Source organism: Phoca vitulina, unplaced genomic scaffold, assembly GCF_004348235.1.
Source record: "Phoca vitulina isolate PV1807 unplaced genomic scaffold, GSC_HSeal_1.0 scaffold4, whole genome shotgun sequence".
Lineage (NCBI taxonomy): Eukaryota > Metazoa > Chordata > Mammalia > Carnivora > Phocidae > Phoca > Phoca vitulina.
The window spans coordinates 4,808,107-4,826,803 of record NW_022589707.1 but is presented as its reverse complement, the minus strand read 5'-3'; the positions used below and the strand labels follow the sequence as shown (position 1 = coordinate 4,826,803).

The 18,697-nt window shown below is 41.6% G+C and overlaps 1 protein-coding gene across 4 annotated transcripts in view; it reads right to left on the bottom strand.

Moving 5' to 3' along the window:
• TCAF1 (TRPM8 channel associated factor 1) overlaps nt 1-18,697 on the bottom strand; it is a 48,039-nt gene that overhangs the window by 15,881 nt on the left and 13,461 nt on the right. For 3 of the 4 annotated variants that reach the window (XM_032401409.1, XM_032401411.1, XM_032401408.1), the window contains exon 2: nt 10,511-11,144. In XM_032401409.1, the coding sequence (XP_032257300.1) occupies nt 10,511-11,130 (620 nt within the window). In that variant the 5' untranslated portion in view covers nt 11,131-11,144. Of the gene's footprint in view, nt 1-10,510; nt 11,145-17,783; nt 18,001-18,697 lie in introns of those variants that run through there. The other variant, XM_032401410.1, reaches the window with a different exon arrangement.

The window sequence follows — 18,697 nt, the reverse complement described above, 5'->3', positions numbered from 1 at the left end:
GCCATGCATTCCTAGGATAAGCCATACTTGGTCATGATGTAGTATCCTTTTTATATATTACTTTTATTCTTTTTACAATATTTTATTAAGAATTTTTGCATCTTTGTTCATGAGGGATATTGTTCTGTAGTTTTATGGGAATGTTTTTCTCTGGCTTTGGCATCAGAGAAATATTGGTTTAATAAATCAAGTTGCAAAAATTTTCCTCCTCTTCTATTTTCTTGAAGGCTTTATGTAGGATTAGTGTATTATTTGTTCTTTGACTGTTTGATAAAATTCATCAGTGAGACTATTTGGATCTGAAGTTTTCCTTATTGGGATTTTTTTTTTTTTTTGCATTGTTGTTGATGTTAAATAAAATTTTTATTTTAAAATAAAAAACCATAAAAATTGCATATATAGTACCAAGTTCTATAAGCCCTTCACCCAGTTTTCCTAATGTTAACATATTAACAATCATGGTATGTTTGCCAAAACTAAGAAGTTAAAACTGGTAAAATGCTATTAACTCCAGACTTTATACAAATTTCATCAGTTTTCCCACCAACATTTTCTAGGATCCAATCCAGGAAACCACATTGTATTTAGTATTGGGATGTTTTAAATTACAGTTCCAACTCATTTAACACCTATTTTCTGTTTCTTCTTGCGTCAATTTTTAGCAGTTTGCCTCTCTCTGGAAATTTGTCCATTTCATTTGTCAAATTCATTGGCATACAGTTGTAATATTCTTTTATTATCCTTTTAATGCCTGTAGGATCTGTATTAATCATCCATATTCCATTCCTAGAATTTATCATTTGTATTATCTCTCTTGTTTTTGTGATCAATATATATAGAGAGATTTATCATTTTTATTGATTTTTTTCAACTAACCAGCTTTTGATTTTACCTATTGTTTTTTTATTTCCTGTTTCATTGAATTCAGCTCTCACCTTTATTATCTTCTTATTCCTTCCACATATTTTGGATGAGGTTTTCATTTTTTGTTTAGCTTCTTGATGTGGAAAACTGAGGTCATTGAATTTAAATTTTAATCTTTTCTAATAAAAGCATTTAAAGGCATACCTTTCTCTCTAAGCACTACTTTAACTGCATTACGCAAATTTTGACATGTTGTGTTTTCATTTTTATTCAGGTCAAAATATTTTCTAATTTCCTTTGTAATTCTTTTTTGACTTGCAGGGTATTTATGTATTTTTTAACTTACAAATATCTAGATATTCCAGATAGGTTTATGGTATTGATTTCTAGTGTAATACTGTGATCAGAACATACTATGTATGATTTCAATCCTTTTAATCTTATTGAGACATTTTATGGCTCAGCATATCGTCTATCTTCATGAATGTTTCATGTACACTTAAAAAGAATGTGTACTCTGCTGTTGTAACCATGCTAATAGTTTATACATTCAAAAAGTAAAATTAAATATATAAATATGGGTAAAACCCCACATTAAATAAAAGTAGGGCCAAATGAAAAACAGACAGACAATCCAAGTACCTTTTGAACACAGTACTCGGACTTTCTATGTTCAGGGCAGTATATTCTGAGGACAAAACTAAATACAGAGAAATCTTTAAAACTTATTATTTATGCTGTTGGTAGTAGTATGAGGACAGTAATCATGAAAGTATTTTGTGTGCACTGTAGGATTGAGCAAATGAGTAAATACTGAAGTTGAGGAAACCGGTATTCTCATTATGGGAGATGGAAGATACAAATCAGGAATGAGGGAAAGAGAAGAAGAAACCCTGTAGTTTTGGATTAAACTGGAGGTATCAGTATGAACTTATTAAAAAATAAATATTTCCTGGCTGTCTTCTGAGGAGCCCAGGAATGAAGACAGTCCAAAAGCAATGAGCACACTGAGGTGATCCTGGTTTCTAAATACTATTCACCACTGAAAGGAGCTAGGAATCTTTGAAGATATGGCTGAATCCAGGTTTTGGACTAGAAAAGGACAAGATAAACTTGCAACACCTTGTTGTACCAGACATTGAGTAAATACTAAAAAATGATTGGTCATGTCAAATCATTTGGCAGTCAGCTTAATAGGGCTTTCACTTGCCAAATTTGTGACAAGATGACCTTCAAAAAACACTGACTATAAATGAATTATAACACATTTGATTTTTTTTTAAAAGGTCCATGACATGAGTACAGAGTGAGACTAAAACAAAATTTTAAAACCACCACAAAATAAACAACAAATGTTGTGGGGGTGCGGAAGGAAAGCTCTTCCTGACAGAAGGATCTCAACCCATTCTGGGAGCAGAAACCCTACAAGCAGAACTACACTCAGCTAGAAGGTCAGGTTGCCAGAGGTGCACAGAAGAGAGGCACCCATATCAGAATGGGAGGCGTTGGAGGAGGTGACATTTCACATGACTTTTTAAGAAAGGAACAGGAGCTACCCAAGAGCAGTAGAAGTAATTGATTTTTTAAGTATTGACTCAGGCACAGATCATCAACTAATGCTAAAACCAGGGGTAGAAGGTTGTTGGTGAACAGGACGTTACTACTCTCAAATTGTCACACCATAGATTAAACTAGTTACAAAGGGGGAAAGGCTCTTACAATAGGAAAATCTGACTAACTCCAATTTAACTAAATGGCTAACTCTATCATTACCGTTAACAGTAAAACTGACATCACATGCCTCCCCGATTTGATACATTGTAATGAACACAATTTCACCTATGTAGTATTCTTGCCAAAAATGTCTGGACTGAGTATAATCATGAGAAAGCAATTAGACAAATCCAAACTGAGGGGCATTCCACAAAACAACTGGGTTAGATGCTTCAAAAACACTAATGTCCTGAAAGATAAGAAAAGCTGGCAAATGTTTTGGTTGGATCCTATATTTTTTTAAAAAATCTAAAAAAGGCATTGTTGAGCAATTGCAGACATCTGAACATGGACATTAAATAATAGTATTGTATCAATGGCACATTTTTTGAGATCATTGTATTATGGTTATACTGGAAAAAGCCCTTGTTTTTAGGAGATACATGCTGAAGTATTTAGATGTGAAGTGTTACTTTGTCTATATCTTACTCTCAAATGGTTAGGCAAAATAATTACTCCTATGTGTTTACATAGTATATGTGAGAAAATCTAACCACTGAGGTATCTAGGTGAAGGGTGTGGTTATCATTACATTATTCTTGCAACGCTCCTGTAAATGTGAAAATTTTTAAATAAAGATCTGGGAAAAAAAAAATGAAAGAGAACTATAGGAAGAATAGAAAAATCATGTGTAATTTCTAAACAGTGAAAAGAGAAAAAGAAACTCAACCAATGGAGCAAAAGGCAGAAAGGGAAAATTTTAGTATATGTGCTGCTGAAGCGAGCACTGGAAAAGGAAAATTTTAAAAGAAACAACAAGAAAGTATAACAGAAAATATCGAGTACGATGATAGCAACTAGAGCATCAATTTTCTCGATTATATAAATGGATTATTTCCCTTGTAAATGGCAGAGGCTCTCTGTTAGGTTAAAAAATCAGATTTATAGTAAGAGACAAATCTTTTGGAAAAGATACAGAAAGACAGAGTAAAAGGATCAACAAAGAAGCAAAACAAAAAAAAAAAATAGGAATAGCTATTACCGTATTAGACAAAATAGAGTTCAAGGTGAAAAATACTAGTTGCAAGAAAGGATATGCTAGACCGACAAAACATACACACCATGAAAAAATTCATGAGTTTTTAGGATACCAAAATATAGCTTTGAAATATGGAAAATAAGAACCAATTCAATTCTAAAATCACAGTGGGAGTACAGAACAATTGTTTTAGAACTCTCTTTTACATCAAGTATATAAAATTAAGTAATTTATGGAAAATATGAATAATCCAGTTGATCTAAAGGGTAAGTTTAGACATATGTACATAACAGAGAATTTACAGAATGCTCTCAAAAAACGATACTGTTATTGATATTTTGCTAGGTCAGAAAAAATAATGCTATTGAAAGTATGTGATAACAGCATTGTGGTTATATTTAAAGATCAGACCTTAATCTTTTAGAGATACACTATTTTATGGATGGAATGATGCACTGTCAGGGACTTGCTCAAAACAAACTGGAAGAGGGAGGGAAAGGGCAGGTGATGAGTTGAGACCAGTTAGCAGGAGTTGGTAATTGTGGCACCTGGGTGATGGGTACATGTTTGTTCACCATTCTGATTTCTATTTCTGTATATGTTTGAGGATTTCCAAAATAAGTTTCTGAAAGGAAACTGACAAGTATTTAAAATGAATAGGTATATATCTAGCCTGTGTAGGTTTTAGTGAAAGGATATTCATTATATCTTTATGTATAGGAGAAAAATTAGAAAATAACTTTATTGTGTACTCATAGGTGAATGGTTAAGTAACTTATGGAACAATCCAACTGTGGAATGCTATACAGCTTATTCTGAAAGATGCTGTACGTTTATCAGGTGCACATGGAAAAATGTTCAAGATACATTAAGTGAAAAATCAAGTTGCAGATCTCTCTCTCTCTGTTTCTCTTTCTTCTTCCCCAGCTCTACCACCCCCTCCCCCGTATGTACACACACACACGGAAGAAAAGTCAGAAAAGATAGAGTCCAAACTCTGGGGAAAAGAACGAATTAGTTGGGGCAGAGGGAGAAGTGGAGATGAAGATCTTTTACTTTTTACTTTGCATACTTCTGGATTATTTCAGTTATTTTTCAACAAGCATGTATTTTGAAACTGAAGAGAGGAAAATGTTCATAAAAAGAGAAAGAGATCTGAATTGTGATTTAGCAATTACTCTTCTAAAGTGCCCTGTCTTCCCACTTGGATTCGTTCTCTAAAACATCTTGTTTATTTTTTGAGAACCAACTAATGCAATTGTAGTCTACATAACTAAGCATGAAGTGAGAATGGTGGAGTAGGAGTTAGGTCCTTATGTTTACCCCCACCACGCCTGGCCATGATCCTGACATAAAATTCCATAGTTAGCATTCTGAAAATTCCTAACATGTAACAGGCAATGACCTCCAACGATTTGTGGATCCTTGTTATAAATAAGCTTATTAATTAATATCCGCTCAGATTTTTTTGTTTTCCAAACTGCTTGGGAAGTAATAGCTATGATTATCTCCCATAAACTGACAGTTTTCTTTCTTCATTTCAGCTAATTTCAAGTAGATTACTCAATTTTCAAAATTCTGAAATTTTAATGATCTGGAATTCAAAGACTTTTTTGTGTGTAATATCCTTTCATGATCTTACAAAATGAAGGGAATATAAATCGTTATCAGTGTGTAATGTTTGTCAATTCAGGTTTCACAAGGGTGTTTTCAAGTCAAGGAATTTGGAGCATGCAGACACTTCAGGGTATGACCATTTGTACAACATTCTTTTCAATGCATCTCTGATGACTTTGACTTTATATGGGGATCACTGTAGACTGAAAACCATTCTCAATGGCCTACAGCCTAAAGGAGGACAAGGATGTTCTACTCCAGCACTTTGTATTCAGAGGGAAAAAGAGGTAGAAGGATATGCCAAGGTCACGCTGCATTTACTGGCAGTAAGATCCCGGGGTTCCAGTGAAACTCAATATCACAACCCCTTCCTACAACAGTTGTTCGGTTTTTGTAATTCCTTCCAGGTCTTGTTACTGGAGATGTTTATGTGCTTTTAATTCTCAGGTCTTTGGAAATCATTTTCTTGGCATAAGAAATAATGCCTGGGATATAGAATATAATCCATAAATGCTGGCTATATAAATGGATGAATGAACAACAGAGTTGGAACTCTTTAATAGAAGCCTGAGGTTTGGATAAAAATGAGACAAGGGACTTCTATCCCAAAGAGGAACTAGGCAAACTATTCTGGTTGATTCTCCTAAAACCTCCCTAAGATTGATCATCTAATGATGCATTTTATCTGCATCACATCTCTTATTGGTGGAGCCAGTTCAATCTCTAGTACCTGTTTTATTAAGTGTATAAATGTTAAATTTATAAAATGTGGCAGTTGATCATGATGATGCTGTCTCAGTTTGGTGGAGGAAGTAGGTAAAAACATGAGTTAAAATGCCAATACTTCATACAACTGGGACAACATACATGATCTGGAGTAAGGCACCATAATGATGGATGCTAGGTAAGTTTCAATGGTTGGGAATAATATTCATGACATCATACTCATATACCATAGTGTGGAGGCTGGATGTGAAAATAATTAAAGTGTTTTAGGTATTTGAGCATGTTTCTTAATTCACTGAATCCTCACAACCATCCTGAAAGGCAGCCATTATTAATCCCACTTCAGAGATGAGGCTTGAGAGGGTGACTATGACACCAGGTTATAGAGCGTGCACCAGACAGTGCTTGGGAACTTACTGAAGTCTTCCTTCTCTAAAATCTGGGCCTTTTCCAGGTTATATGAATCCTGAGTCCTGCAGTGAGACTATGAGTAGTTTATGACAATGGACACAGTGTTTTGTCAAATGAAATACTTAATAGAAGGTGAGTTCCTTCTGCACGTAAAGTACACCACCACTGGCCTAAGAACTAGAGGCACAGGAGAGACACTGAGGATGAAGATGATAAGAGAGGAGAAACTGCTCAGGGAACAGACTACAGGTGGCTTGGTCTTACAGAGGGCATGGAGACTAGCATTCCTTTTTTTTTTTTTTTTTAAGATTTTATTTATTTATTTGACACAGAGAGAGACAGCGAGAGAGGGAACACAAGCAGAGAGAGTGGGAGAGGGAGAAGCAGGCTTCCTGCCGAGCAGGGAGCCCGATGCGGGGCTCGATCCCAGGACCCTGGGATCATGACCTGAGCCGAAGGCAGACGCTTAATGACTGAGCCACCCAGGCACCCGGAGACTAGCATTCTAAATGCAGATGATGATGCTTTCCAGGCAGGAAGGGAGGGCAGTGACTAGGAGGCTCATGTCCTGACACCCGTGGGTATTCTCACCAGGGTAAAAGTAGATCATCTGGTTTTATTGCTTAGGGATTTGTTTTTCTGATCATAAAGTAGATGTCCTCTGATAAAAATTTGATTCATCTTGATAAGACCTGCCACAGTTTACTCTTAGAAGGGCGAGAGGATCCCAAGATCTTATTTAGAATTTAGTAAGAAATATGCAAGTAATAAGATTAAAGTTACCTTAATTCACATTCCCATGTTTAAATGAGGGCTTAAAAATAAATAAATCCTTTGAGTAACTAAATCCATAGGGGTTTTCAATCTGAACTTTGCTAAGCATCTGATGGAAATAATCTTCCTTCTTGAATTCTAATAGAAGCATCCTGGCGTCTTGCATTGTCTAATGTTTCTAAAACATTTTGCAGATATTCTGTATAGTACTACCAATCACAATAAGAGTGGAGAAAGATCCAAATGCTCAACAGCAGGCAAATGATTAAATAAATGAGGCATTCTCATGAAGTGAATCAAATATAACTTTGAAGATTATATAGAATGAAAAATATTTGTGAGTGGAATTCAAAACAGTATGTATACTAAGATGATAAATATGTAAAATTATGGATGAGTGGGGAAAATAATATGCAAAGATGAAAAGAGTTGTGTTGTAGGTTTATGACCTATTACTTTTTAAAGTGAACATTTAAAAATATAGGAGATATTGAAAAATATTGAAAAAGTGGCTTAAAAGAGTATCCCATGAAGAAGATTCATAATTCAAATGTACTGGCAATTGACAATACATACACACATAGACATATTTGTATGTGTATCAGAGATGTTAAAAAGGTAAGTGAATCATTTGGAGAGTTAAATTTGGTTTTCTGTTTATGTCATAAAAGTATTTATGCATTGACAGATGTGGAAGGTCTTTAATGTGACTTGTGAATTATTTTTCTTGTCTTTTAATGTTCTTACATGTGAAGTGAGGTAATGAAATATATACCTTATTAATAAAATTTGGTAGAAAGTTAGGAAAATAAAAGTTAAAAAGTAAAAATCATCTACCATTATTCCATGACCCAGAGTTCTACCCATTACTGATATTTTGACCTTTTCCTTCTATAATATTTTCTACACATAGCTATATTTTTTGAACAAAAGTGGGAACATAATGAAAAACAGGTTAGTATCCTACTTTATTTCATTTAATAATACCCCCTAAAAGATTTTCTCCATGCCTTTAATTATTCTTGGAAACATAGTTTTAATGGTTGGTAAATCTGTAATTTATTTAGCCATACTACTCTTCCCTATTACAAATAATGCTGAATTGCATATCCTTGTACATGAATCTGATTATATCTGATTCTTTTTTAAAGTCCTATTAAAAGATGTATTAGGGGCGCCTGGGTGGCTCAATTGGTTAAGCGACTGCCTTCGGCTCAGGTCATGATCCTGGAGTCCCGGGATCGAGTCCCACATCGGGCTCCCTGCTCGGCGGGGAGTCTGCTTCTCCCTCTGCCCTTCCCCCCTCTCATGCTCTCTCTCTCTCTCTCTCTCTCTAATAAATAAAAAAAATCTTCAAAAAAAAAAGACGTATTAAAGGTTTATTAAGGCCTAATTCACATAAAATAAAATTCACTTGATTTAGGTTTATAATTAATGGATTTTGATATACCGTTTGGCAACCACCACAACATCAGGTGGGAGAAAGATCACTTAATGTCTACCTTTCAGCATTGGCTACGTGAGAGTGAATTTTTTTTTTTAAGATTTTATTTATTCATTTGAGAGAGGCAGAAAGAGAGAGCACAACTGGGGGAAGGGCAGAGGGAGAGGGAGAAGCAGGCTCCCCGCTGAGCAAGGGGCTGGTGCAGGGCTGGATCCCCGGACCCTGGGATCATGACCTGAGCCGAAGGCAGACACTTAACCGACTGAGCCACCCAGGCGCCCCCATGAGAGTGAATATTAAGTAAACTATGGGGTGAGGAGGAGAGGGTTTTTTGTTTTCTTTTTTTCCATACTAATCTCAACCCATGCATTTAATCAGTATTTCACATCTTTCTCTCTCTCTCTCTCTCTCTCTCTCTCTCTCACACCCACACACACACACCCTCTTGTGCCTTTTACTTTCTCCTCCATACTTCTGTCACCCAGTCAGCTCAGGAAAATCACTACTGTCATCTTCAATCCATCCACAAGTTAAAAAATGACCCACCCAACATATGAGCAAAGCTATGCTATACCTACCCGCAAAAGCAAGAGTTGTGACACAGTCTTACCTAGTAAATAACCAATACTGATAACCCACAATCTCCACAACAGAGTCTGCATACTTCCCTTATTAACTCTGATTTGTTTCTCAAGCATTAATCTTCAAGCTGATTTTACATGTGCGCATACACATGTATCAGTACACACACACACACACACACACACACACACACACGTACAGCCCAACCCCCTCAACCCCACAAGCTGAGAATCATTGATGATGAGAGGTGAGTAGGCCAAAGAAAAAAGAGGTACGATTTTGGTAGAGAAAAACATCTGTGAAGGCAAGTAAGGGGGATTAGGTTGTTTAGAAATAGAAGTATGGTCAAGTCTTACCTCCCTATTCCTTAGGATGAAAATCATTGGTAAGCTGAAAATTTGATCAATTTGGTCAGTCATTATGCCTCAGAACGACTGTGTCTTTCCTCATGGCACATGTGGGGTTTTGTTTCAAACGTTCCATGCCAAGAAGAGGCCATGGCCCATGCCCTATGTGTCCGTACTAACCCTCGTATGCCTTCCTCACCCAATCCTACTTTACTCTGCTCCTGCCAGTCAGAAATCCCAGTGCTCTCTGCTCCAAAGATGCTTTGAGTTTTAATGTACAACAGGGCGTGGCCTGGTATACTTCTTATACTCCTGGGACTGCTCCAGCCTCTAATCTCCCCCATTCATCCATCCAATCACCAGCCAACAAATGTTTCCTGAGCACCTGCTAACCTGCTCTATGTTCAGCACTATATGAGATGCTGGAGCACAATGTGAACAGAACAGACTGGGCAGTGCTCTTAAAGAACTTCCACGTAGCCTGTCTCTGTACCCATCGCCTCCCTCGTTCTTCAACATCAGGTGTTTTGCCTGCAGACATAAAATCCTCCTCTAACTCCTAGATTTAGCACAAACAACTCATGCTATCTTTTCTTCTAGATCACCTTCTGAATCGTCTAGTTCTTACTTCCATCCCAGTCCCATCTGGCTGGACATTTCAAAGCCTTTCCCACAGCTCTTTAGACTTTGTCTTATGGGGTCCCTCATGTCTGTTTTCCATTTCCTCACATTTAGCTAGACACCAGGGAAATAATGGTCACTAAGAAGTTTTCTCTGCTCAAAGAGCTAAGTGGTCTGGTCTGGGGAGGCAGTAGCAATGGGGACCTTGATTGGTTTAGGGTGATCTGTTTGATAGAGGGTAAATCTGCTTGATTTAGGGTGAATCTATGCCTAAGTGCCAAGTTCTCTTCTGTTAGCCTGGGAGCGACCGAAAGACAAGAACCGTGTCTTTTTTAACGTGGGACCAAATCCCCACTGGGGTAATGCACTCACCTAACTAAGACTGGAATCTTGGGCATCTTCTTGGAGACTTTGAAGAAACTTGTGTCCCCTTTGTTGTCGGTGAAGTACACGCCGGCCACACTGGTCACGAGGTTGCCAGGGAACGTGAAAAGCACCCTTTCATCATCACCCTGGTTGGCCCAGTCCCAGGCCTGGCCTCCAATGAGCAAACCCCCTCCACGTTTCATAAACTTGACCAACTTTTCCGTCATGGTTTCATTGTAGGCATCAATGCAGTAAACCCCCAGGGAGTCTTTTACTTCTGGCTCAATCTTCGCCTCCACCCCAGAACCCTCAAGGATTTTGGCCAGGGGTGCCAGGGATGGGTGTACACCAATGGGAGCCCCTGGGGAAGAACAGAGCCAACCCACTGCATTGAGGAGAAAGGGAGCGAGCTGGGCTTCTACCAAGTAGTCCTCATGGGACACCACCACCAGGCGGCCTCGGCCATAGGAGGAGGCAGCAATGAGGACCTGGCCCATGTCATTCACCATCACTGGGAAGGAGGCCTCTCCAATTAGAAGCAGTTCACATGGAATGGCATCTTCAGGGACATCCCAGCTTGTCACTCCATTCATAAGGGCCTCAAAGGCAGCAGAGGGAGTCGCCATGGCTGGATTGACTTCTGTAGAGAGGAAAGCAAAGACTCAGTTTGGCGAAGAATAGATAAACAAATAAATAAAGGAGCCAAACAATTCATTCCTCCCCTAGCAGGGACAGTTCTTCCCACGACGCAGATGAGACAGACTCTGAATTGACTCAGGGACTCACCAGGGGTGTCAAGGTATCCAACCCAGGAGACCCCATCACACCCCTCCCGGTCCTCCTAAATTCTTGTGGCCAAACCAAAAGAGCTTGACACTTTTCCATTGCAGAAGGAAGCAAACCTTCGAAGTGGAGAATGTGGGCAGAATAGTGCCCCCAAAGAGATATCTGTAAGTCCTAACTCCCAGTACCTGTGAATGTGACCTTATTTGGAAATAGGGTCCTTGCAGTACAATCAAGTTAAGATGAGGTCATGCTGGATTTGAGTGAGCCCTAATTTAATGACTGGTGTCTTTTAAGAAACATCTGGATGCAGACACAGACACACAGGGGAGAATGCTAAGAGAAACTGGAGCGATGCATCTATACACCAAGGGAGGCTAGAGGTTGCTGGTGAGCACCAGAAGCTCTGGAAGAGGCATAGGACAGATTTTCCTTCAGAACTTCCAGAAAGAACCACCTTGCTAACACCTGGACTTCAAACTTCTATGCCCCCAGGCCTGTGAGAGAACATATTTCTGCTGTTTTAGGTCACCCAGTTTGTGGTGATGTGGTACAACAGCCACCGGAAAACTAATCCAGTGGTGCCGCATGCTGCCCCCTGCCCCACTCAACTCCCACACTGATATTTTTAATCCCAGCTTGGGGATCCCAGAATTTCAGTCTGGAAAGTCTGGGTCCTCAGAGAAGCTTCTTTGGTCGCAGTCATAGGCTGGGGAAGTGGAAAGCATAAGTCCTCTGTGGCTTGAATCCAGGTCCCAGACAACCAGGAACTATGGCAGATTCTTACTTGTACCTGGACACAGTGGAGAAAGGTGTGTATGTCTGTGGATGCGTACTCACATAAATCCTCTGCTTCTTCACCATGAGCTCCCTGTTTAGGATGCTTGACGTCTGACCTCCACTATATACACTTTACTGAAGCAGTTGCCCCAAGAGCAGCTGTGTTTTCATAATCAGGACATCCAGGGGTTGGCATTCTCACTGCCCACTCGGTGGCACCAGGCAATGCTGCTCCCCTGGTCCCTGAGGCTCTCACCGCAGGTAATGTTATGGCCAGAGCCAACCTCATCATCTTCAACCTGCTGACCCATTCACTTTCTATCCTTCCCTTACCTCTTCTGAAAATGCAGATGTTCCTTATGTTTTTATCTTTGGTCCTTAACATCTTTCTATTTCCCTTGTCAGAGAATATGCTCACTCTCAAGGTAATATGGCAAAGCAGTTACAAGCTCAGGCTCTGGAGTTAGGCTATCTGGGCCTGAATCTTAGCTCTGTTTGCTTACTAACTGTGAGATGGGGTGACACATCTCAGACTTCACTTCCTCATTCATTAAGTAGGGACAAGAGTGTCTAGCATATAAGGTTGTCCCAAGGATTAAAGGAAATAACAAGTTAGGTGTCTTTCAGTTACTTATTATATATATGTGTATATGTGTTTATTTATATGTATGTTTACTTATAATTATTTGGTTAAGAGTAAGCTATTTAACTTGCAAATGTGCATAATAGAGAATTCTTATTTTTTTAAAAGATTTATTTATTTTAGAGAGACTGAGTGAGCGAGTGGGGGAGGGGTAGAGGGAGAGAATCCTCAAGCAGACTCCCAGCTGAGTGTGAAGCCCAATGTGGGGTTCGATCCCATGACCCATGAGATCATGACCTAGAGCCAAAATCAAGAGCTACCCAGGCGCCCCATAGAGAATTCTTATAAAGTGAACAAAAACCAAACCTAATGTCAGATTTTATAAAAACTGAACTAAGCATCTAATGATTCTGATTTTATAGTTTTCACATTTTGGAGCCAATGCTAACACTAATATTAATTATTATTACATTTATTTCTCAAGTGTTTCCACAGGCCCTTGAGAAAGTCCCGGACACAAGCACTGTGCCTTCCGCAGGCACAGATGAAAAGGCCCTGGTTCTGAGGTAACGAATAAACTCAAGATCCTCCTGAAAGAGCACTCTACCATCTGCAGGGGTCTCTAAAATTAAGAAGTCTTAAATTTAGTCTTTTCCCTCCAAACTAGCTCCTCTTAGGCACATTACATGAGCTCAATGTCCCTAGCTGCTAAGGAGGGTGACATTTACCTCAGAGAATCTTTGAGATGCTAGAATCAGCAGGCAGCTGGTTCACAAGAGCTTGTCCTTTCCCTGCTCTTCCTGGTGTCCACAAATAGCCAGGACAGCAAACCGCAAAGAGTCACAGTTGTGCCCCTTCTCCCTCCTGTCCCCTATCCAGCTGGTCACAGTCCTGTCAATGTCATCGTTCAAGGTTTCCAACCATAGTGCCAGGAACCTAGTTCAGATGCTCAGTAATTCATTCCTCGACTAAACTGACCCAGTTTCTGAGTCACCAGGGTCTGTTCTTGCCTCTGTTCTTCTAAAAGCCACTGATAGCATTATTTCCCAGGAGAGAACCCCCTCCCAGAGCTTTGCTTTTTCCCATAGGGTTAAATCTGACACCTTCATCCTGGGCTTTGAGGTCTCCAGGGCTGGCTGCTCCTTACAGTTTCCAGCCACCTAACCTCTCTGCAGCTTCCAGAACACTTGGCATCCCTGGACATGCCCTGCTTTCATTTTAGAGTCTCTTTCCATTCTTTTCCCTTCCTGTTTCCTCTCCCACCTCTTTCTATCTGTTGAAATCCTACCCTTCTAAGAGAAGATATTCACAGAAGAGGAAATTTAAATGGCCAAGTAGTCTGTGAAAATACTCTCAATCTCACTAGTCAAGGCAATTGAAAATAGAATGCATGATGTTGCCCACAAGATTGTCAAAAAGGAAGAAGGCAAAGGAGGAGGAGAAGGTGAAGAAGATGAAGGCAGATAATAATGCCCAATGTCCAAAAGGCTAGGAGGACATGAGCACAATTTGCTGGAAGGGCTGAGAAGCTGAGAGCAATCTGACGGTGGCAGCTCCGTTTCAGAGGTGAGCCTATCCTCAGACCAGCAATCCCTCTTCTGATGACCTTTCTTACAGAAACAAGAGCAGCAGTATTAAAGATATATGTACAAGGATGCTCACTGCCATACAGAACTACAAATGGAGACAGATAAATGCAAACCTAGAAATGGAGATAGATAAATGACAGGGAATGTTTTCCAGAACCATCTATGACTTCTGTGGATGCAGCTCTCTAACCCAAAGCTCTCTAACCCTATCCCATTTCTGCAGGCTACCCCACCTCACAGTCTGGTATTACAACATAAGACCCTGGGGCATGGCCCCCAGCCAGCCACGGATGCACACCCCCTAAAGAGCTGCCCATCAGACCCCTTCTCTCTGGGCCCTGGTCACCGCCAGGGCTGGTACTCCAGAAACACTCAGAGCAGAGAACTCACGTTTTTGTCTCCCTAGCTGTATTTCAAGCTAGCTCATGGGAGAACAGTCTGTGGAGAAGTGACAAAGGGATGGGCAGGTGGCCCGGAGATTTGAAAAGTAGGGGACCAGAACGAAGAGGGCTTTTCCTGTGGAGTCGCCTCCTCCTACCTGCTGGGGTTTGGTAGGGAACACTCAGGCTCCCCTCTGATCGGCCAGTTTCCCCTGTCCTGCACCACGAGTGGGACTGGGATAGAGCCTCAGCCTGATACCAACACTGTGTGTGTGGCAAGCCAACGTCTGAGAGGGAGAGTGTTTGGATAAAGGATGATAATCTATATTATAGAATATCATGTCGCTATTACAAAGAATGAGTTAAATCTGTTTTGCATATGTAGAAAACCCTAGATATACTTTAAGTGGAAACCTCAAATCACTGTAATATATAGCACACAAACCCATTTTTGTAGGGATGAAGATAGTAACGGTAGTACTAGTAATTTTAGTAGGAGTAATCACAACACACTGCTTTCCAGGTTCCAAGCATTATTATAAGTTTCTTTCATAAAGTATTTAATCCTGACAACAAACCTGTGAGGTATGTACGATCACTATCCATTTTATAGGTAGGCAACAACAAACAAAACAAAAAATGTGATGGCCAGAGAATGTGTTACTTGCTCAAGTCACACAAGTGTGAGTGGTGGATCCAGGATTCAAACCCAGGGAATCTTGTACTGAGTCCACATTCTTAAGTACCAGAAATATATAAGCCTGGTTAAGGACCAGGATTTTCTATACAAGAGAAAAATCTATGGGGGCCACATTTTAACATGCCAACATTAACTGCATTAGGGAGGGAAGAGGTGAACAGTATTCTTTCTCCCTATACAAGTCTTCATCCTTTGAATTGTATGTATTACTGTTACATTTAAAAGTAACACAGGTAATATAACTTCAAACAAGCAAGTAAACACACATTAAATGCTTGGGTATATATATTACTGGATTGCTTACCTGATCATATCTCACCTAAAATGTATTTTTTCATCTCCCAATCGGCTGAGCATTTACCTACTCAAAAAATCTGATTCCCTCCTCTATGAGGTTCTTTGAATTTTGCAGCTGGTTCTGTTCCCACCTTAACCAGCTATATCCATGACTCCAACACCTGACTTTTAAACCGAAAGCTTCCTGTTTATGCCTGTTTACGCTCTCCTAGCTTGGGGACTGCAGAGGGACACAGCCTGGGGTGGGGGCAGGGTGGGGGAATCCCTTTTATTTCTCTCCCTAAGTTCTTCATCCTTGGTATTCCTTCTGTGGCTTCTGCTTTCTCTACTCTGGGCCAACTCGGCCCTCTTTCAGCTTGCTGGAACCCCAGGCACCTCTAAAGCACGCTCAACCTGTAACTCAGGCAGAGAGCTTTACGAGTCCCCTACCCCTACCACAGAGGCCCCATGCAACCTAAATGGGGCTTCCCTTTAAGAGATGTATTTGGAAGGGAAGGAGGGTAGCAGGCCTGTCTTGGATACTGCACCACATCCTGCATTATAGTTTGATTTCAGATCCAAGTAGGGTAAGTGTCTGAGATCAGGGCTATGTGGGTTCTTTGGATTCTCCAGGAGAATGAAGAGGTGCTCCGTGGGTGGATAACGGGAGTGATGGATGGTGTCAAGGGCAGACCGAGATCACTTCTTCGGCAAACAGCTCGCCTGGCCTATGATTAATAGCACAGACGTTCAGTCCTATGGGTCTTCTCTTCTTCCTGCCATTTTCTTCCATGAACCCTTTGTTTCTTTTTCCTTATACATCCAATACCCTGTCCAATGTCCATCAACTTCTACTAAGCTAGAATTGGGGTGGGTTCACCCTTCTTTTGTATTCTGTCCTACATATTCCCAGATCAATTTTATTTATTTTTGATTGAAAAATGGTTTAATATATTTAAAAAGAATATGAAATACATGTATTAGAACGTTAATTTTAAAAATTAAACAGATTCCTATATACCTACTACCCAGCTTAAAAAAGAGACCATTACCATTATTTTTAAAGGCCTTCTTGTCCTCTCTAATACTTCCCCCATTCCCAAAAAAGTAAGCACGATTTAAAATGCTGCTTTCCTATTCCCCTATTCCTATCTTACTACACTCTCTTCTCAATTCCTGAGTTCCCCAGGGGCTCTCTTTCTCTCACTCATATTTGCTCATTTCTCTCACGAGGAAACTCCCAAGAGAACAGCATCACAGGGAGCACAAGCCTGGGGGTGTTGACCAGCCTGCCTCCCACAGCACAGCGTTCTGTGAAACAAGACAACGTGGGACACAGGTCGTTCTTAAATTTGAGGGGCTGTCCGTACTGAGTTCTGGTGCGGGATCCTCTCGGTTCCTCCCCAGGCCCTCACCCCAGCCAGACTTGTACACAGGCCCAGAGCCAGTCCGCGAAGAGCGTGTTGGTGACGTCAGAGGAGGAATGGAGAGGGGCTGGGGGGGGGTGGCAATAGGGGGAGGAAGGGAGCTGAGCAGAAAAGCTCTGCCTGGCAGGGCATGCTCCAGACCTGTTGGCACGGTTTGGGTGAGGTAGGGGTACGCAGACCACTGGCGCCTCTTGCACTTAACCCCCCCCCCACACACACACCCACACACCGGTCCCCCGGGGGCTAGTGAGAGTGGGTAAGGGAGCTCAGTCCCAGAGCCGGTGTTTGCAAAGATCAAAGGGCAGTAGGACAGAAGTGATGCTCTGTCACCAGCCACCTGTGTGACCCTGGGCAAGCCCTGCCTCGTCCCTGGTCTGGGGCATTCTCATCCGACGAAGCTGCGGAGGAGATGCTGTTCTCCCGTCGGGCCTGTTCCATCTCGACCACACAAAGCACGCAAACACAAACATCAGATGTCAGAACCCGGAGAGGGGCAGCAATGCGGCAGCGGCGACGCGGAGCCCAGAGCAGAGAAAAATCAGCAACAGAGGCTAGGACACAATCAGCGAGGGACCTGTCCCAGATCCGGGGGCCCCTCCCGCAGGTCCCGCAGGTCCCGCAGGCCCCGCAGGTCCCGCAGGTCCGCCCGCGCCCCCTCGGGCCCCCTCGGCCTCCGGCACCGCCCTCCCCCAGAGCCAGGCCGAGTTCCTCGCCAGCCGCCCCTTCTCCCGCCTGCGGGGCTTCGGCAGGGGGCCACTCACCGGGTCGCGGCGGCAGCCGGACGGGGGCAGGGCTGGGTGCAGAGGGGACGCACCGTGCGGCGGGGAAGGGGCTTCCCTGCAGGCAGCGCCGCGGCGGGCGGGCGAGCGAGCTGGTAGCGGAGAGGAGGCGCAGCCGGGATGGAGGGGGGGAGGAGAGGTTCCCGAAGAGTCTCCTCCTCCCCACTTCCTCCCGGGCGCGAGAGCGAGCCCGAGGGGCGGCGCTTGGCAGGGGACAGCGCTTCTTTGTGTCGCCGGCCCTGCTGGCTCGGCATTGCGGCGGCCCCCATCCTGGCAGAGTGGACGGCCGTTCTGTTAGAGACAAACTTCTCTGACTATTCGTTACTAAGGGAAAGGATGAATAAATGATAGGACACCTTCGGTGCCAGATTATTCAATTCTTAGGAAGAGCTTAGATCTCCATTTGGTTGGGGGGGATGTACTTGACATACTGCGGAGGGGGGATAAAAATTGTACAAAACTGTTAGCTGTGCTTTCGTTTTTATAATTAAAAAAAAATAGCCCTTTACGTATTTGTACTATGATGGGAGAAGGGAAGACTACATCTCTACCTGTTAATATTGTTTGACCTGAGGAAGAGCGCAGGGCAACTTTTATATAGCTCTGCATTGTTTGCATTATCTATGTTTCTTTTGTCAGTTATGAATATATTATATTTCAAACGGACAATAGGTACTAGAGTCTACCTTTCTATGTACATTTCAGTTCCTATTTCTTTCTTGAAGTCTTTTCTGATCACCGGTTGACAGCTGCCCTCCCTTCTGTGAACTGTGAGTTCTCCTTTGTCCAGTGACTTCACCGTCCTCAGGAGCTAGTTCTAGCATGTGAAATGCAGTTAAAAACTCAAGACTGTCACCAGATGTCCTGGATTCAATCTCAGTGCTACAATCTACAGG